Source organism: Acinonyx jubatus, chromosome C1 (assembly GCF_027475565.1).
Source record: "Acinonyx jubatus isolate Ajub_Pintada_27869175 chromosome C1, VMU_Ajub_asm_v1.0, whole genome shotgun sequence".
Classification (NCBI taxonomy): Eukaryota; Metazoa; Chordata; class Mammalia; order Carnivora; family Felidae; genus Acinonyx; species Acinonyx jubatus.
Genome location: NC_069381.1, coordinates 211,307,882 through 211,329,037, shown reverse-complemented (window position 1 = coordinate 211,329,037; position 21,156 = coordinate 211,307,882). Strand labels below are relative to the sequence as shown.

At 49.1% G+C, this 21,156-nt stretch overlaps 1 protein-coding gene across 2 annotated transcripts in view; it reads right to left on the bottom strand.

Moving 5' to 3' along the window:
- The window catches only part of INPP5D (inositol polyphosphate-5-phosphatase D), a 121,857-nt gene that overhangs the window by 86,350 nt on the left and 14,351 nt on the right, over nucleotides 1-21,156 (bottom strand). For both annotated transcript variants that reach the window (XM_027047430.2, XM_027047435.2), the window contains exon 2: nucleotides 17,938-18,001. In XM_027047430.2, coding sequence (XP_026903231.1) covers nucleotides 17,938-18,001 — 64 coding nt within the window. The remainder of the gene's footprint in view (nucleotides 1-17,937; nucleotides 18,002-21,156) is intronic.

The following is a 21,156-nucleotide window of genomic DNA, read 5'->3' as shown; positions in this document are numbered from 1 at the left end:
AATTCCTAAAACTGCTTTTAGCTGGTTCATAATTTTTAAAAACATATGTCAGGCAAGGAGAACACTAAATCCAACACAGCAGGGGCTGTGTGCCAGTCTGTGATCTTCGATATAACATACATAGTTCCAATAAAACATATTGTGATATTCTTGCATGATGTTTTGTCGAGAGCTACGTGGAGGAATATGGACCGGGGTGAGAGCACACCCCCGTCCGCCTGGGCATGGCCTCTGGTGCTCTTGGGCTCTCCTCCTCGTTTACACTAGTGATTCAGATTAGGATCCGGGTGGTGGGCTCACCAACGTGTGGCCACCTCCAAGCCCTCCGGCTTCTCAGATTCGCTGGGTGCCAGACAGAAGCAGGTGGAAGCAGAGCTCCGTGATCTGAGGCAGTGGGCGAGTCAGACGGAAGGCCATTGGGCACCCACCACCTGGCCCTGCTTAGCTTAGCTTCCCATCCGCTGCGTCTTTCCGGTTTGGGCACTGTGTGGCTGATACCCTCCCCTCCGCCTCCCCCTTTTTATTCCTTGTCTTTGATTTGCACCCTCCATCTGGAGCAAAAACGTCCTCGGAAATCAGAAACGAGATGAGTAGTACCACCGTAACTTCCCTAGACATCAACAAGGCCCACTCGGAAAATCACGGAAGAGGACGGATTCTGTCTGCCAAGGTAACCAAACTACATTACATGTAAGAACATAAGGCGTAAGAACTACGGTGAGAAAATATAAAAGATAGCACAAAATGGACATAAAAGGAAATCTGAACAAACAGAAGAGGTGCTACGCTCTCAGAAGGACTCAGTAGTGGAAAGGTACGAATTATTTTCTAATTAAGCTATAGATTCAATGTAATTATATGAAAATGCCAACAGATTTTTCAAAAGACTTTGCAAGCTGATTATACAATTCATCTGGGAAAGAAAATGTACGGAAACCCCCAAGGAATAAAAACAAGCACGATAAATAGGAACTTAGCCCACTGGATGGGAGCACAGACAGCAAAGCCACGTCATGCGGACAGGATGGAACCAGGGCAAGAATAGATTCGTCAGTCCGCGCATCCGAAGGAAGAGCCCAAAAGCATTTTAGCGGGATGTGGGACTTAGTGTGTAATAAGATGGTGGGGTGAATACTGTCTAACATACGGTACGGCTATCCATTCGGAGGATGGGGTTACTGCCCCTGTTTTATATCAAGTGTAAAAATAAAGAGATAAACATAAAAGTTTATCATGGGGGCACCTGGGTGGCTCAGTCAGTGAAGCATCCGACTCTTGGTTTCGGCTCAGGTTATGATCTCACAGTTCGTGGGTTCAAACCCTGCATTGGGCTCTGTGCTGACAGTGTGGAGCCTGCTTGAGATTCTCTCTCCGTCTCTCTCTGCCCCTCCCTCACTCATGCTCACATACGCTCTCTCTCTCTCTTTCTCAAAATAATTAAATAAACTTTTAAAAAAAGCTTATCATGAAACTGTTAGGAAAAACTAGTATTTTCCCTGGATAAATAATATTGAAATGAATAATTCACAAAACGCAGAATACATAAGTGAAAACATGTGACTGCATAAAAGTTGTTAAAATTCCACATGACAAATGAACCACAAACAAAGTTTTTAAAACATGACAGGTTGGGAGAAAATATTTACATCATAACTAACTAACCCAAAAATTAATATGCAAAACATATAAAGAGTTTTTTTTCTAACCAGAAGGATTTTTTAAAAGGAAAAAGAACTGACAAACTATAAATAGGCAATTACAGGAAAAGAAATATGAATGGTCAGTGAACATAGGAAAAAATGTTTATCCTCATTTGTTTTCTTTAATGTTTATTTATTTATTTTGAAAAAGAGACCGTGAGGAAGAAGCAAAGAGAGAGAGGGACAGGGAATCTGAAGCAGGCTCCACTCTGTCATGCATAGCCCAACATGGGGCTTGAACCCATGACCCTGGGATCATGACCCGAGCCGAAATCAAGAGTCAGATGCTTCACTGACTGAGCCATCCAGGTGCCCCATATCCTCATATCTAATGAAGGAAATGCAGAATAAAATATTGAGATTGCATGTTTCACCCCTTGCTTGGTGAAAATTACAGACACTGATGTCTAGTATTGAGAAGTTGTGGGCATCTGGTGGGCACCAAGTGACACCAGGTGGAGGGCCACTTGGTAGCAGTTTCCGGCAGGATGAGCAGACTGTATCTATGATAATATGCATTCCTTCAACCTACTAATACCATCTTGAAGAAAACTTGCACATGTGCACAGAGGCCAGCGCAAGCCTGTTGACTGCACCACTTGGTTTTTGTACTAATGACAACAAGGACACTTGTTGTGAGTGTAAGTGTGTAAATGGCTGTCCACAGAAGGATGGACTGTATGGTACAATGGTTGAAAAGCACAGAGGTACGTGAACTGAATGGACAGATCTCAAAGACAAGGTGTTACGAGAAGAAAGCAGATTGGGCAACAATATGTACACCATAATCCATTTAATTTTTTTTTAATTTTTAAGAGAGAGAGAGAAACAGACTGCAAATGGGGGAGGGGCAGAGAGAGAGGGAGACACAGAATCTGAAGCAGACTCTGGGCTCTGAGCTGTCAGCACAGAGCCTGTCACGGGGTTGGAACCCATGAACCATGAGATCATGACCTGAGCCAAAGTCAGATGCTTAACGGACTGAACTACTCAGGGGGCCCACATCATCCCATTTATTTTTTAAAAAGCTATATATTTGTACAAGCTCATATCTCTATGTAAATGCACACCACATCATTGGCAATGGTTACCCCCACAGAGGAGAGAAGGGTATGGCGATGATGAGGGCAGAATTTTGCTTTCTACTCTCTGTGTTTCTGTTTTGTCTGAACGATTTTAAGTATTTTTTTAAAATTATTATTTATTTTGAGATGGGGGGGTGCAGAGAGAGAGGGAGAGAGAGAGAGACTCCCAAGTAGGCTTTGCACTGTCAACACGGATGCTGAGTTCGATGCTGGGCTCGAACTCACAAATTGTGAGACCACGACCTGAGCCGATGTCAGATGCTTAACAGACTGAGCCACCCAGGCGCCCTTGTCTGAACACTTTTTTTAAAAAGGTATATTCACATTTCATTTGGGTTGAAAAAGAAAACAAGAAAAAAAGGGCAGGAAAACGAGAAAGAACGGGAAGGAAAGAGAACAGGAGCACTTCCCTACAAGGGTCTTGATGTCGGGGAAACGGGCGTAAGGAATAAATGGTAATTTAAAAAACAACAACAACTCACTTTCAAATGGTTACTCTATGTGTCTGGGGGTTTATGCTGGAATGATGAAAACGTCCAGGAACTAGACAGAGGTGGTGGTCATGCAGCGTTGTGAATGTACCAGATGCCACAGGATTGTTCATTTCAAAACAGTTAATTTCGTGGGATGGGAATTTCACATCAGTTACAAACAACCCTCCATGACTCCCTCCTACCCACAGACCGGTCTCTGACCTCCCCAGCCCAGCATTCAAGCCCTTCCTCAATCAGGTCTCAGTCTGTCTTTCCCCAACCTCTATGGGGACTCCCGTTTGGGACCCCAAGCTACAGCAACCTCAGCCCCAGATTTTCTGACACGATCCCATTTCCTGTAGTAATGATTTTGAAATAAAGGCAAGAAGTGAAATATTAAAAAGAAAAATAATGATTAAGGGAGTTCCACCTCAGCCATGGTTAAAAAAAAAATTAAAATGGTACTAACGGCTGTAAATTGGAAAGTAGAATCCCTTTCTCTTGTTGGTAACCCCCCCGATGGCCCGAAAATGCCCCTTCTCGTTCCACCGTGAACAGTTTCTCAGACATCTTTCCTGTTATTCTGATGCATGCGTAGCTTTGTGTATATAATCTATCCCCTAACAAAGCAATTGTACTAGAATACATATCATCTGCAACTTTTTTAGCATTTAGGAGAGATTTCCAGCTTATTGTACACAACTCTGCCTTAATCTTTCACATAACTGCAAAATCTTCCACTGGCCAGGCCACAATTTACGTATCGGTTCCCTATTAATCACAGTCAGGTTGTCTGCCGTCCTCCCTGGTCTCTCCTTGCAGGGATGGCTGCAGTGAACGCCCTTGGGTGTATCTCTGACCATGTGACCTGTTGGACGCATTCTCGGTGGCTCAGCCATCCTCACGGGCCCAGGCGCTATCCGTGCTCTTGGATGCTGGTGATTTGCCCTCCCTCCCATCATGTGTGAGACCAACTGCCATCCCCCCCTCCCCCCCACACACACATGGTCTTCAAACTTGGCTGTCGCTTGAGGATCTTGTTTAAATGCTGCTTCTGAATCAGTACCTCTGGGCCTGATCCTCTGCATTTCTAAGAAGCTCCCAGGTGATGCTGGTCTTTGGCCCACACTCTGGGCTCTCCAATAGAAATACAACTCGAGCCTTATATATGATTTTAAATTTTCTAGTAGTTACATTAAAAATAATTTTTTTTACATTAAAAATAAATTTAAGGGCACCTGGGTGGCTCAGTCATTAAGCATCTGAGTTCGGCTCAGGTCATGATCTCACAGTTCATGAGTTGGAGCCCCACTTTGGGTAAGCCTCACTTCTCTCTCTCTCTCCCTCCCTCTATCTCTCTCTCTGTCCCTTGTGGGATTCTCCCTCTCTCTCTCTCCTTCTCAAAAAAAAAAAAAAAAAAAAAAAAGAATTTTACGGGGTGCTTGACTGGTGGTGCATGCAACTCTGGATCTCAGGGTTGTGAGTTTGAGCCCCACATTGGGCACAGAGATTACCAAAAAAAAAAAAAAAGTTAAAAAAAGGTTTTAAAAAATCAGGTAAAATTAAGTTGATGCATATATTCAACCCAATAGAGCAAAATAGGAGGATTTCAATCTGCAATAAAAAAAATCACTATGAGATATATTATTCTTTTCTTTGTCTCTTAAAATTTTCAATTTTCTTTTCTTGTACTAAGTGTTTGAAATCTGGTGTGCATTTCTCACTTTGCACATCTCCGTTCAGACCAGCTGCAACCCAAATACTTTATGTCCTCCTGGGGCCAGCGGCTGCCTCATTCCCCAGAGCTAGAGAACCTCTTGGGCTCTACCAGGGAGGGAACCAGGGGACGGCACAGGGCGAATGGGGCGGAGGCAGAGGAAGGGCACTCGGGAGGCACTAGTGGGAACATTCTTTGGCCAAAGGGAGGGTGGCCTGAGGCTGCCTCAGGACTGACAGTAGCAGGAGCTCCGTATGGCATAAGGGCTTCAAGCAATGATGCTCTTATTACTACCAGCACTATCACTGACCTGTTCCTAGGCAACATTTCCAATAAACTCTTTTTTACGTTAAACAAATTGAGGGGCGCCCAGGTGGCTCTGTCAGTTAAGTATCCGACTCGGCTTAGGTCATGATCACACGGTTCGCGAGTTCGAGCCCCACATCGGGCTCCTTCCTGACAGCGGGGAGCCTAAATGGGATTCTCTCTCTTTCTCTCCCTCTCTCTCTCTCTCTCTCCCTCTCTCTCATGGGATTCTTCTCTCTTTCTCCCCCTCTCTCTGCCCCTCGCTCACTTGCGCCCTCTCTCAAAAATAAAGAAAAACATTGAGCTCGAACTGACATACAACATATTAGCTCAGGTGTACAACATGATGAGTCGATATAAGCATATGTGTTGCAAAATGATCACCACGTGTCTAGTTAACATTCAGCACCACAGTTACAATTTCCCCCCCTGTAATCAGAGCTTTTGCCATATACTTACTTTTTGCAACGTTCAAATGTACAATACAGTTCCATTAGCTACAGCTACCATGCTATATGTTGCCTCCCCACGACTTACTTATTTTATAACTGAAAGTGTGCACCTTCTGACCACTTCCACTTTTAAAGGGAATCATAGCACACTTAAAATTGTGTTTGCTCTAGCTGACCGGGCACAACACCATCGTTGCCAAATTTTTGCAAATCTCTCCCCCACGTATGGGAGGAGTGTCACCATTTAAAGAGTGCGTTAATGAGCACTCAAAGTACTTTTAAGACTATTTTTAAGACGGCAAATATGTCACAGGTTCTAAAGTTACATTTTAGAGAAACACATTTACACGGACGGTTTCCCAGGAAGCAAGGCATGGCTCAGGGGCAGGGGATTTCATTTCTGCTTAGTATTTTCGGTTTGAACTTCCTCACCGTCACTTACGACTTTGCTAAGAGCAAAAGCAGAGATAACACACATTGGTCCGCAGTAATCCTTCTGAATGCAAAGAAAGAAAAGTTAGCCAACAGAGTGATCGAGTGGTCCTAGCCGGGCTGTGTAAGCAGGAAGACAGGAAGACATCGCTCTCAGGACGTGCTCCTGATTTACCTTTCCGCTCCTGCCTGCATAACCATTTTCACCACGGGGTCCAAATGTGTTCACCCGCGCCAGCAGGGGTACGTCCTTTAGGTGGGAAGCATGGGTGGGGCTGAGGGGGGCAGGGGGCTGGGGTGGGGGCACCTGGGAGCCCAGGACAGTCGTGGGCTCCACAGCCTGGCTCAGTCCAGCTCAAGACTGATGGGGTGGGAGGCAGGGGAAGGCGGGGGTGCTGCCGGGGGTCTCTTCGTCCCCCTCCACCTCCAGTATTCGACATTCGCCTTCGGAATTGCCATTTCCCTCTGACGCTTACAGAGAAGGAAGCCCATCTTCTCCTTCCCTGTGTCCAGTTCCCCTTTTGTCTCCTCCCCAAGCAAAGGTTCTGTATTTAACACGCCTCACGCTTCAGTCCTCCCCGTCAGGCAGTTAACCACATGTCTTTTGGCACTGCTTGGATATAGGTGGTGTTTCTAATTGTACAAGCTCATCCATACCAACAACCTGTGCTAATCATGACCTTTCCAAACCCCACATGGTTCCCCGGGTCCCCGGAACGGGGGCATTCTCTGTTTCTCCACTCCTGGGAGGCGAGGAGGGATATTTTTATCCTTAATTACAGGTTCCTGAGATGGTCTTCTTTCCAGCTTGCTTCATTTCTCTTTGTGAAGCTCTCAAGGTGCTCCGGGGGAGACAGAAATGACAGCTGGCAGACAGACTCTGAGTCCTCAGCCTGGAGAGGAGCTGCCTGGGGGGGACGCCGCCTGGGGCAGCTCCCTAATGAACTCCGCTGCTCGCCCCCAAACTCCCCTGCTGCCTTCACTTTGTTCCAGACCCCGCGCCTGCCACGCCCGGTGTGCCGCCACACCCCGGAACAGATTATGAAACAGCTGCTCCGGGCACCCCTTCTCCTAAACCTTGGTTGAGGTCATTGATACAGAAGGAATCGTAGACTTTTAGAGCACAGAGGCCTTTGATGGTCCCTACCCCACTCCCCTCCATTGAGAGGTAAAGAAATGCAGGCGTCTCCTCCCACACTCATGTTACAAATTGACCCCTTCATTCAGCCATTTAGCAAATATTTATGGTGAACCGCCTATGTGCCACGCGCTCTTCTAAGAGCTGGGGATACAGTGGTGAGCAAGCCGGCCAAGGTCTTAGCTCCCCTATGGGTTTCATATCCTCACGGTGGAGACAGAGGACAAACAGGGGAGTTGGTAAATAACAAAGACAGTCACTGGGGTGGGCTGAACAACAACCCACCAAAGAAGGCCACGTCCGGATCCCGGACCCCTGAATCCCATAGATAGGTTTTCTTGCATGGCATTGGGGCAGGTGGTGGGGGGGGGGGCGATTAAGATGCAGAAGGAATTAAGGTCACTGATGTACTGACCTTGAGATAAGGATAGCGTCCTGAACTATTCAGGTGGGCCCAGTCAAATTCCAAGGGTCCTCAGAAGGGACAGGGGGAAGTAGGAGAGTCAGAACCAGAGACACGGCATGGGGAGGAAGCCTTGACTGGCTGCTGCTGACGCTAAAGATGGGAAAATGGGCTGTGAGCCAAGAAGGGCAGGTGGCCCCCAGCAATTGGAAAAGGCAAGAAGAGATATTTCCCCCTACGTCTGCAGAAAGGACCACAGTCCAGCCAATACCTTGATTTTAGCCCAGTGAGACCCATTTCAGGCTAGCAGCCCCTAGAACTGTAAAATAATACATATGTGTTACGTTCTTTTTAAGATTTTATTTTTTATGATGCTTATTTATTTATTTTGAGAGAGAGAGATGTGTGTGTGAGCAGAGGAGGGGCAGACAGAGAGGGAGAGAGAAAATCCCAAGCAGGCTCCATGCTGTAAGCACAGAGCCTGATGCAGGGCTTGATCCCACAAACTGTGAGATCATGACCTGAGCCGAAATCAAGAGCCAGATGCTTAACCGACTGAGCCAGAGCACCCAGGTGCCCCTAAAGATTTTAGTTTTAAGCAATCTCTACACCCAACGAGGGACTTCAACTTACAACCCCAAGATTTAGAGTCACATGCCCTACCAACTGAGCCAGCCAGGCGTCCCACATTTGTGTTGTTTTTAAATCACTACATTTGCAGTTATTTGTTACAGCAGCAAAAGGAAACTAATACGGTTGCTGACAGTGATCAGGGCTATGAAGAAAGGGGTATAAATAGAATGATTGTCAGGGCAGGGCATGACTTTAGACAGGAAGACCTGGGAGTAACTTTGGGGCAGTTAGCTACATGGTAATCTAGAGGGACAGAGTCACAGGCAGAGGGCAGGGCAAGTGCAAAGATCCTGGGGCAGGAAGGAGCTTGGTATTGGTAGAAGTAACTGTCTTTACTACCTCCTTGATGCCTTCCCACAAAGAGAGAGCCATTCTGGTGTCCGGTTTCCCAAGCAGTCAATGGTTTTTCTTGCAGACTTCTGAGTAACCTTGAAATCTGCTTGTTTGAATGTCTGGTTTCCCTCCTTAAAGCCTGGGACTGTGTCCCTGTGTCCTCTCCTTGTCCCAGTACGAGGTACTAAGGCCTCTTCTTAGGGTCTTAAGAGTATATATATTTGCCAGAGCTACTGGATTTTGGAAAACACATTTCTTCATTTCAAAACTTCAGAAACTTTCCCCCCAAGTCATGAAGGAGAGTAAGTGTGGCGGAGAGATGGGCAGGCACTGAGGGTCTCTCGACTTGGACTATCAGGAGGAGAAGAAATGAAGGGACTTTGAGATCTTCCTACTCTCTTATGGTGAATTTCTTTGTAAAAATGACTACCGGACTATCTATTAAGTCATTCAATACTTAGGAAGAAATTTGGATTTTTCCTTCTTGCAGTTGCTCAAAGTAGGGCACACCTCTGCCAAGAAATGGGGGGATTAAGATTAACCTCCAGAGGTTTTGTGAGCCCTGAGTGGTAAACAGAGGCACCATTTTCAAGCTAAGTCCAACCGGGCCTTTTGTTGGACAAATGCTTATGAACCTTCTGTCTTGTGCCAGGCTCTAGGGCAGCACAGAACCAAACGAGCCCTCACACATGTTCGTGAGGCACCCACGGTTCACCAGGGCGGGGGACAGACAACAGAGCTGAGGACCACCCACACGGAGAGGGCACGGTAGCGGGAAAAGGGGGAGTGCTATGGCAGCACAGAAGAGGGAGTGATGATATTTTAGGGGCATTGGTCGGGTCGTTCATCTCCTCCCGTTTGGGGCGGACTCCTTTTGCTACAGAAACACCTGAAACACCTCTACTTCAAGCGATATAGATCTCGGTCCAGGGGACAATCTTGATGATTGCTTGTCATCAGTCTCTAGGGTGAACATCTGTTCCATAAGGGCAGGAACAATGCCTAGGAAGTTGGCTAACTATTGTACCCCCGGCGCCCAACCAGAAGTTGCTGCGTGAACAAGCAGATGTACAAATGGGGCATCTCTGAGCTAAGTCATTCTGGAATGACAAGTCATTAAGGAATATGGTCAGGAGATATGGCTACAGAGCTGACTGGACTCGGCTTAAAAGCAGGGTCATCTCGAGCCTCCTTCAAGAAGGTTAAAGGCTCAAATGCCATACAACTCACAGCTGGTTCCATTGCTAGGGCCAAAGTCCAGTGGTTGGGAAACCAAAGGTCGAGAGCCAAACATGGTGGCAGCAGCAGACTCAGTCTGGCGCTTACCTTCCAGCCGGAGGCCCAGGCTGCAGGGTGCCTTAGTGACTAAGAGCCAAGCTAAGAAGAGAGGGAGGGTGGCCTGGCCAGAGCCAGAGCACGGCCGGTCAAATAACAGCCTTATCCTGTCACTGACTACTTGTGTGAGCCAAGCAAATAGTATCAGCCCCTTGGTTTCCTTGTATTTAAAGTGAGAATAATGATAACGATACTCCCTTCCAGGATTAAACTAAAGAACATATGTCAAGTGGCTGGCTCCAAGAAGGGCTCAATCGATGGGGGGCAGTGGTGAGAAGGGACGATGAGGTAGGACCCAGGGGGAGTGAGAGGACCCTCCCTCTGACCTCTCCGGTATCCTCAAGGCTCTCTGAGAGCTGCCTAGTGGGGACCCCAGCCACCAGCCCCTGCCCTGACCCCCTCCTTCTGTCTTCCCTACTGCTTCAAAGCTGGGAATGAGCAGGCCTAGGCCAATCACAGTTCTCGAACAGGTCCCCTTCCAGACAGGACAGAGAAGCCCAAACTTGGTGCCTCCCTCTCCTCTCTGCTCCTGGGCAGTAATCTGGCCAGTCAGGATGCCTGGCCACTCACACTTCTTCCCAAGCCCCTCTGACTGTCGTGTACCAATTCCAGGACTCCTGAATCTTCTGTGTCCCCAAATGTCTGGACTTTCTGCCTCCCCTGCAGCTGGCATCCTTAACCCTTGGCAGGCCTGGGCTTCTGCCTGGGGGTTGCTTAGCTGACTGGCCTCCTTGCTTCTCTCCCCCGTTCCTTGTTGTTGTAAATCGATCATTCATGGAGTCACCCATATATCCAACACTGCACTGCGTGCCTCACATAAACCATCTCCGTCCACCCTGGAAATCTGCCTATGAGACACGTACTGCCTTTATCCCAGTATTTCAGAAGAAGAAACAGAGGGTAGAGGGAAGAAGACGGGAAGGAGCCTTCTCTGAAAATGCTGCGGCAGAAACTAGGAAAACACCCTGGGAAGCATCTGATGTCCTCACACAAATGTAGAAGGCGGGGCCTTTAATACCCAGGAGTGAAAACCCACAAGAAGAGGACGAAGGGAAAAACCAACAAATGACAGGGCCAGTTAAAGAGGGAGATGAGCCAGATAAGGCAGGCTTGCAGCAAAATGAAAAACTCAATGGTGAACTTCTAATCCACGTGGGAGGGAGTGGCAGCCAAACGAAGACTGTGGGACAGAGGCCCCTGCCCAGAATGCAGAGGAAATTGGCATTCCGAAGGCAACGAGAAACAGGGCACGAAAAACAGGAGTGAGTAGTCAACAGATAAAGTGGATCCCGTGGAGACCCAATTTAGGACTGCTGAGTGCAGCTACGGCAAAACAAGTTGTAACTGAAGTATGTAGCTCTTTCTGTATTCTCAAGGGTGGCAGAGAATTCATTCATTCCATAAATATTTACCAAGTGGCCACTGCACGCCAGAGACAGTTCTGGGACAGACAATACATGAATCAAGTGAGAAGTATATAAAATCAGGTAGTTACAAGTGCCACATGGAAGATACAGCAAGATATGGGGACGGGGGTGCGGGTAGATATTTTTATGGAGTCGTCAGGGCAGGCCTCTCAGGTGAGGTATTTTCTTAGCGGAAAGACTCCCTTCTGTTGGGTAACACTACGTGGCCTCTTGCATGTGCCACAGCTAGACCCAGGACCTCATCTTGAAAGGCAAAGTCCAGAGGAGGGGCTAACCCATCTGCCGTAAGCAGCAACCGAGGTGCCTTCTCAGGGCAGAAGCTGCTAAGATACGGATTGGTTTCTGTGCTTTTTTTGTGGTTACAGCTGGAGAAGGGGACACTGAACGCCAGGATGTTTGGCTTGGAGGTGCGTCACAGGCAATATTTGGGGGGAGGGTTGGGGAGTGAGTCCAGGAACACGGTGCAGGCGGCAGCTAAGGACAGCGGAAAGGCAGAGACCACATGGGACATGTTGTGGGCTTGTGGGCTTTTGGGGCAGTGAAACTGGATGTTCAATTTAAAATTTTCGTTTTCTGCTTTGAAATTCCCCTTAGGGAGCCCGAACCTTTGCATGTTAGGACACTTTTGGCTGCAGGTGACAGAAGACCCTAATTCAGTTACTTGAACAGAAAGAAAGACTGGACGCAGGGCGGTGACCAGGTTGGCTAATTGCGTTCAGTTCATTTAATGGCATCATGGGGGATGGTGGCCTCAGATGCATTTCATTTTTCTGCTCTGCCCTCTGCGTATTGGCCTCTCTCTCCAGCTGCCTCTTGGGTGCGGGGGGGGGGGGGGGGGGGGGGGCAAAAGCCCCAGCTACCACACACTATGACAGCTTCTGAAAGGAGAAAGGGGACCATTCCGTCTTTGTGTCTCTAAGACAAATCAACCTTTCCCAGAAGCCCCACAGAACACTTCCCTTCACATTCCACCGGTTACAATTGTGTCCTATCCCCGTGCCCAAGCCTGCCAACCACAGCTGGGGATGGCCCTAGGGAGCTCTGCTTTGGGCAACAAAGAGGAAACGGGCCCATCTCGGGGGGCAAGGTGGACCAGAAGGCTTAGGGCACGAGAGGCAGGGACAGGACAAGATGTCTGGGGACAGGGAGGGGGGGTGCGTAGAGAAGATAAAGACAGTCATGTAGAAGTTGACATGACAAACAGAAGTCAGAAGAGCTGGCATAAAAGCTTATTCAAAGACCAATCAGGAGAGAAGTGTGAGCCAAAGACAGACCCAAATTTGCAGAGCAAACAGGCTGAACACATTCCAGGAACTACTGACGAAAGGAAAACGACAAGGGTAGAAAACAATTCACACCAGCTTCCAAGCAGAGAAATTAGAAAAAACGGATTCCCCATAATGGAACCAGCCCCAGGATGGCCTTGGGTTTTGCACTGGGGGCTATTTTCTGAAGGCACTGGAAGGGTACCTCTGGAGGATTTTGGTCCTCAAAAAATTTTATCCCCATCAAATTTCCTTTTGAGTGTAAAGGCAACTGGGGACGATTTGAGATGTTCAGAAGCTTAGAAAACTGGCCTGCGTTCTGCAGCAAGCCAAGTTTTAAAAATTCACAAAATAAATTCAATTCGATTCAGTTCAAGCCAATTCAATTCAATGTAAAGAAATGCAGGCTTCTAGAATGTGGCCTTCAAGGCCTGAAGGGACTGCTGGGCCCCCACCAGGCCCACTGCCCTCTGCATGGCCCCGGGGTGTCTTTTGCTGCCTGCACCTTGTCTGATCCCTCTCGTTGTGCAATGTCAGGAAATGTGTGTTAGAGCCACATCCTTCGCCCAGCAGCTCAGATGGAATCTTTGCTGCACTTGGTGACCACTCAGAACAATAACAGCTACCACCCTCTTCCTGAACTCAATAACAATGGCTCAACCGTTTACCCTCCGGGACACTGTGACGAATGAACAACTTTTAGAAAGTTGCTTTGTTTTCTGTCTCCAAAAGCCACACTGCCCAGAGCAACATGACAGCCACTGTCAGGGACCAGGAACTGAGTCATGAGCCTCGCACCCGAGCGGCTTGAGCCACTGGGCTTTTTCTTCTAAATCAGGAAAGAAGACCGAAAGAGTCTATGAGGCAGAGTTTCAAATTCATTCCGTCTTCACTTAAACTTGCGTTAAAACTCGTGCGTGTTCCTGTCTTAAACAGTCCATATCCTGGATACGGTCTCAACCATGAGAAAAGACAGGAAGTTCACCGCAAACACTGATGTGATGGGGACCAGGGGCCGTTTTTATTTTCTGCTTTATTCTTCTTGGTAGGAAGGATGTCAGAACAAGGGCAAAGGTTGAGGGGTTGTAGGAATACAGCTGAAAGGACTGTGTGGACTTCGACTGTGGTGTTGGCTTTGGGACAGCCATTTATGAGCCATGTCGTGAGCCTCCTCTCTCCCCTTGCTCACGCTCAGGCTGGCCCATCAGGACCACTCGTGCTGCTTCAAACTTGTCCGTCATCTCCCACGGAGGAGGGCCATTTTAAAAGCCACAGAGGCCTAACAGCTCATTCTGGAGTCAATGCTCCTCAGAGGAGTGTCGCTTCCCTTTCCAAGTCAGAAAAGGAGTTTGGGCTTTACAAGAAACCCAAGCTCTGGGCCTGGGAAACTCAGGCATGAGGGGCTGAGCTGGTGTGCCTTCCTCTGGCCTCACACAGGGCTCTGAGCACTGCCCACCCCTGAGGACCAGAAGGTTCTCATGCCTTGGGGGGCAGAGAGGCTGTTGAACACCCCTCTCTCAGGCCCCTGAGGTAACTGAGACACAGAAATCCACAGCCCAAGGAGCAGAGCAGAGAGAGACTGGTCACCACAAGATCTGCCCCCTTCCCACCACCCTTAGGCACTTGCCTAGAATCTTCTAGAATACCGCCTCCCCTTCTCCCCACCTCCCCTTTCTCTGCTGGCTCTGCCCCACACCTATTTCCACGCTGTCTTCTGTCAAAACAGCCCCCCACCCTCACCCACCTCTACTCCTCCCCCTTCCTTCCTTTTTTCTTCCTCTTCCTCTTTTTCTCATTCATTTCTCTTTCCTTCTTCCCTGTCTTTCCATTGTCTTTCTCCCTCCATCTTTCCATCTCATTTCCTCCATTTTTCCTTCCCTCCCTCACCTGAGCATAAGGTAGGACTGACTTACGTTGGTTTCCTCTCAGCCAATAAAGGCAGCAGTGGCGGAGGTGATGGCTCCCCCACGTCAGCCGGTCACCCGGGTGGGTGTTCTACACGTTTTATGCTTTCCTGCCTTAGTGCCAGGTGCCTCATTGATTCGCCACGAGGCCCAAATGCCAGTGACGACCAGTGTCATCAACAACCGTGGGAAGGAATAGAGGCCTCTCTCTCTGAGAGGCCACATGGCCCTGCCTCCTCATCCTCCCTTGCCAGAGTCCACCCTTCCCAGGGGGCCACCACCCAGCCAGGTCTGGACACGCTTTTGGGGTGGAGACCCGGGTCTGAGCTCCACCGTCTGTACGTGCGTCAGCCACGCTCGTACTTAACAGCAGGGGTGGGGGTGGGGGGGCGTTGAACGAAGTTAGTTTACATCCTTCCCTCCCCTCTCTGATTATCTGGAAGCCTGAGAAAGGTGGAGAGAGAGCAAGGTCACAGAGGGCCAGGATTGCTTCCTCTTGCGGGTCATGATGCACTCATCATGAGGTCCCTCTACAAAGAACGGACGGATGGACCAGGAGTGGCCCTTTGGTTTTGCCAAAAAGACAGAAGCCCCAGGAGAAGAGTGGACGCAATTAACATGAGAAAGTCAGTAAAGCCTTTGCCGCTCCACTTGGCCAAGTTTTTCAGGCCCGATTCTTATTTTAGGAGCCTCACATTCTGGTGGCACTGAGCAGACTCAGGTGTAAGGAATGAGTTATTTAGAAACTGTGGCTCAGCTCAGAAAAGAGTATGAGGTTTTGCCTCGACATGAAAAGAGGAACCAGAGTTAAAGTGAGCGGCAGTTGGCGAGGACCGAGGCCACGTCGCGTCTCTGACTTCACCTCATGGCGCACGTGCTTTAACTAGCTCCTCAGCAGCCAGCTACTCTCGTTATTTCGGTAAGGTGTTGTCTTTTTATAGGAAGGTGTATCCTTAGGCGTGGAAGCTTCCACAGGCTGCCCAGTCCTCACGGATCCCCGCACCCTGGTGACCTGCTGTTGGCCACCAAAGAGGTCGCAGGCCCAGTGCCGGGGTCGGGAGCACACGTGTCCAGCAGGACCCCAGCTCTTCTAGGGAACCTGCCCACTCATCGCCCTGGCTGAGCGTCGTCTCAGGTAACCCTCTGTCCTCACACTCTGACTACGGGGCAGGTAGTGGCTCAGGCAGCCCGTTCACACACAGGCCCGTGGCCCCCGAGTGGACTGTGCAGAGAAAGCTGTTGGTGGCTGAGCCACCCAGATTACCTCTGGGGACTGGAACTCAGAAGTGCACCTGTTGGTGGGAGAAAGAGCGGACCCACAGAGAAGGGCTGAGTCGCGGCAGGCTGCACCTGGGGGCAGGGCCCCAAACCCTCTGGTCCCAGGCCAGGCCTTCTCCCTCAGTGCCCCACCACCCAGCCATGCACAGCCACACAGGCCACCCAGCAGCAAGGGCGGGAAGGGGGGGGGGGGGGGGCGGGGCACACTAGACGCGGTCTATACGCGTTTACAGGTCGTGGGTACTGCTGTATATACAAGAAGCCACAAAGTTGTGTCTTTTCCAGCTTAAGGCCTAGTCATATTTAAAGTCTTCTGCCCTTTGAAGGAAAAGAAGAAACCACAAGGGGAAAAAAAGATCAAAAGCACTGACCAACTTTTAACTTAAGAGAGTGTAGACTCCTTTCAGCAAACCACCTGTCAGGGATGCCAACCCGGCCAGGAAAGTTCACACGGTCCTAGACATATGTAAAGTTGTAGAGGCCGCTGAGGCCCACTGCCCGCCCCACACGGGCCTCCCCGAGGGCCTCACCCTGCAGGCGAGGAGCCCACGTGAGAGACAACTGTACCAGTGGTCAGCGGCTGCCAGGGACATGAACGTTCAGTCTTATACTAGATGTGCTACCATTCATCCCCGGTGACCAAGCCGAGACAGGGGGACACCCCAGGCTAGCCAAAACTCTTCAGATGGATACGCTTCAGATACTGGTGTAGGTGCACATGTGGAAAGGACGAAGAAGCCAAAAGCGGCTCTCAGCCTGACCTCTACCGGGTGGAGTAATTCCGAGTGAGCCCAAACTTGTATCTCCCAGAAGCCCCTGCACCAAACAGCCCCAGCTGCCTGAGGAGGCAGCTTCACAACCCCCTGGGTTGGTTCAAGCATGCCCTTAGGACATCACTCTCTGACAAGTGGCTCATTGAAGTGATTCCTTTGACCCTGTAAATAGGCTCCCCAGAGGCACTCCACTCCACACAGCTTCTCCCTCTTGACACATTTCCAGTGACCTGTGCCCCAGGGACTCGCCTGCTGTCCTGCCCTCTAGTCCAGCCCTGTTTTCACAACTGCATCTAGTTCTGCACAAAATGCATCCTTCCCTTCACATTCTGGAATCAACGATAGGGCCCCACCTCTCTTCCTCCACTTTTACTTTCTTTTCAACTAAAAGAAAGACCCACAGACCCCGTTGCTGCTCCTACATGACACGGTGTCCCAGCCTTGCTCTGTTCCTCCGCTCTGCTCCACACACAGGTGCACCCCATTTGTTGGTGCCTCTCGAGAACTGAGCATGACTCCTCTGTCCCTGCTGAGGACACTGAGAGCATCACCTCCTTTGTTCTGACCACCCCCATGCTCTCTTAAAGCAGCCAGATAAAAATAGCTCCCCTGGCCTCCACCTCACTTGGTTGTCATGCACTGCGGTCACACAGAGCCCGTGGTGTTTGTCATGCAAACTATGTGTAGGGTGGTCTTTCCAGACTTGGAAAGACTTGTGCAGCTGATTCTTTGTTAACATTTAACGGCAAATTTTACACACTTGGACTTTACCTGTTGCAGCCAGATGCCATGAGCATCGGCCTCGGGCAGAACAGGCGTCTGTGAAGTGAAAGTTACCATCTCATGCTAACCCGCCGGGCAATCATCTGGTCCCTCAGGAAAAACGGTCTGTTTTGCTGGAAGTTCCCCCTCCTCTCCTCCCTGGCCCACTGACCTTCACTCAGCTGAGCTCACTGAAGGAAAGAATTGACAAGCCACAGTCCCCTTCCTCTGTCTCTGGGCATCCTTCCTCACCATCGTTCTCCTTTGCACTCAGGAACACAAGTTAATGTCTGTCAGGCCTGCTTCCTCGTGTCACAGAGCGGGGTTACTCTGCAGGGTCATAGTTTAGCCACTAAGCCACCCCCAACCACAGACTTCTGGGGGAGAAAGAGGCTCAGCCAGGCCCTCATGTCCAGGCTGTCTGGGGCACAGGCTTTTCTTCTCTTCTTCTTCTTTGTCACCTACTTCTGCCAACACGGGCTCCACGCAGGGCCAGTTGTCTAGGTTGATAAAGGGCTTACCTGGACAGTGAATTTATCATCTTCATTGGGCAGAATCCTGTACGTGTAAACACAATTCCGATACCTGAAATAGACCAAAGACTTTATCAGAACCCATGCAAGAGAATTCATTTCTCTGGAGAATTCCTGACCTGTCTGGAGGAATCTGGGCATGATGTCTCTCAACTTTGGAGCCGATCACACCGAGGTGGAGATCGGCCTTGACATAGAGCAGTCCTGCACCAAGCCCCCTTCCCCGCCCCCTCCACACCCAAGGAACTTTAGGAAGAAAGGCAGTGGGGTCTTTTGCGCGTGATTTATGTTGGTGCTTGACAGCTTTGTGGTCTGATTTAAAGAAATCCGCCATCAAGACATAGCTTCGTTACAGGAGTTTCACTTACTCAGCCCCTCCTGGGTGCCTGGCACTTTGCTCAACATTTATATGTGTTGGGTAACTAGATCTTAAAATTATACCCCGATTTTTAAAAATTTAAAACCATGCAGAGGGGTGCCTGGGTGGCGCCGTCGGTTAAGTGTCCGACTTCAGCCAGGTCACGATCTCGCGGTCCGTGGGTTCGAGCCCCGCGTCAGGCTCTGGGCTGATGGCTCAGAGCCTGGAGCCTGTTTCCGATTCTGTGTCTCCCTCTCTCTCTGCCCCTCCCCTGTTCACGCTCTGTCTCTCTCTGTCCCAAAAATAAATAAAAAACGTTGAAAAAAAAAATTAAAAAAAAAAAAAACCATGCAGAAAGGTAAAGGATGAAAAATAAATGTCTCCTTCTCCTGCTCCTGTGGAGCCCCACTTCTTAGATTTACTACTCCTTTTTGTAAGCCATTCCGGAACTTTTAAACATACATGCAAGCTTATATGTCCCTGTCTTTTTAAATGCAAATAATATCATAGTATACATGCTGTTCTGAAATTTGCTTTTCTCACCAAAAACAAAAAAAACAAAAAAAAAAAACTTAGAATTCTTCCCAACTCATGTTCCACCATGTGGTTGTGTGATCATTTATTTGACCAGCCTATGATGAGAGATGAGTAGTTACTTCTCAACTTTTTATCATCTCTGTGCCTACATCTCACATGCACTGGTGAAGTCACAGATTCAGCCTCCCCGTCAGTACAACGGGGACAGTAACAACACGTACCTGTTGCTGTGTCGATTAAGTGAGTTAACGTACGAAAAGCATTTCTTCTTGTTTTTTAATGTTTACCTATTTATTTAGGAGAGGGAGAAAGCACATGCACGTGGCCGGGAGAGACAGAGAACTCCAAGGAGCACGACGTGGGGCTTGAACTCACGAACTGTGAGATCATGACCTGAGCCAACATCAAGAGTCAGATGCTTGGCCGACTGGGCCACCTGGCACCCCTGAAAAGCATTTGAATATGCCTGGAGCACGCTAAACCCTGCACGTGCTGACATTTACTAGCGGTTGTGGGGAGGTCGGCACGCGAAGAGCTGGACATGGGCTCTAAATTTTGAGACAGGGACTACCGATTGCCTTCCCGTGAGGCTGTGTCACTTTTTTCTCCCACTAACCGGATATGTCTGTTTCCCCACACCCTGCCAACTGGCTGTTATCAGACATTTCAATCTTTGCAAATCTGAGAGGTGAAAGAAAAATGATCGCTTACTTTAATCTGCCTTTCTTTATGAGGAAGGTTGAACGTGTTCTCTTATGTTTCATAGTTGTCTTTCTTTTTCTGCGAATTTCTTTTTACAAACTGACATTTTCTGCGAATTACATTTTTTAAGATCATCTTTTGTTTATTTATTTGCCAGACTTTGATAGATGCTACACTGTTTTGGAGTTGTCATTGACAGTGCTCATGGGACTTTTTTTTTTTTTTTTTTTTTTTAGCTGTGTTTTACGATTTTATGTGGTCAATTTTACAATCTTTTTTGGCTTTTGAACCAATGGATATTTCAAGAAAGTTTTAGAGAATGTTTTGCGTAATTTCACTTCCACCTGGTTCAGTTCTCACAGGGAAGTTTCTTTTCCTGTCTTGTCTCATCTCTGAATTCTCAGCAACCTGCACCCTGTCTCCAGAGCCTGAGCTGACAGCACACCTGGCTTATATCAGAGATGGCAGGGATGACTCTCTAGGCCACTGCCACGTCACCTCCCACACAGGTCCCAGAAACGGAGGACGGCCCCAGGACCCCAGTCCAAGCCCCCCGTCGCCATCCCCTCCAGCCTCAGCCCCCTGTGCAAAGCCAGCAACAAATGCCAAGAGTGGCTCCGCCCTGCTACCCCCTTATCTTCCACTGCTGGCTCTCGAGACACTTCCTCCAGTAGATATGCAAATGACACCAGGGCCAGAAGAGTCTCATTTGGCGGAGGGCAGCTGGTTTGTGCAAGAAGTTCAGCAGGCCCAAAACACCAGCCCCTAAAGCAAAAGAACAGGGTCCCAAGGAGAGGGGCGCAGACAGCTGCACGGAACCGGAAAGGTCCTTCAGTTAATCAAGTGTGGCAGACAAGCCGTTATGGCCTTTTCAGAGAAGTTCTAGGAACACCGAAAGACAGACTCAGTTCCATGTTGTTCAAACAGACCAGGATTCAGAAGCTAGTCCGATAGGAAGAGAGGACATTTCCCCTTAGACAGTGGTATCTCAGCAGCCCCAGTGCACAGGGCCAGACAAGCCAACCCCAGAGCCGGGTCATTTCAGGTCTTTGTGGGGAAAATGTACAACGTCACCACCACCACCACTCATGCCACACACACAGCCCACAGGAGATGAGTTGTTCCAGACTGCATGCTGTGGGGCTCCGGGGGCTCCGCAAGCAGGTGGAGGGGGGCACTCCTTGGTCTCCCTCACTCCTCAGCAGCTACACCGCATTCTGGTCCCAGATGCACAAACGTTGTACAAATACACACATGTACACACACACAACACACATATACAAAGCGTATATCCACATACAGACGTGGAACCGACATGTACACGCACAATCTCACATGTAAAATGTTTCAAGTGAAGATTCCACGACTCTATCAGCTTTGACAAGGACCACACGGGAACACAATCCAGACAACGTGCTTGGCTGCGTCATCCAGCCCTTCCCAGCTCTTTTGGGGTGATTCAGTAACAATTTAGGGTGCTAACACAGGCCCTCGACTGCTACTCCTTCCAGTGAGCGGGTCGCATTTCAGGGTGACTGTGTTAGGAACAGTCCCACTGGAGACCCACGTTGGGATGGTGCTGGGCTGGGTATGGAGGAGGCTGTCCCACC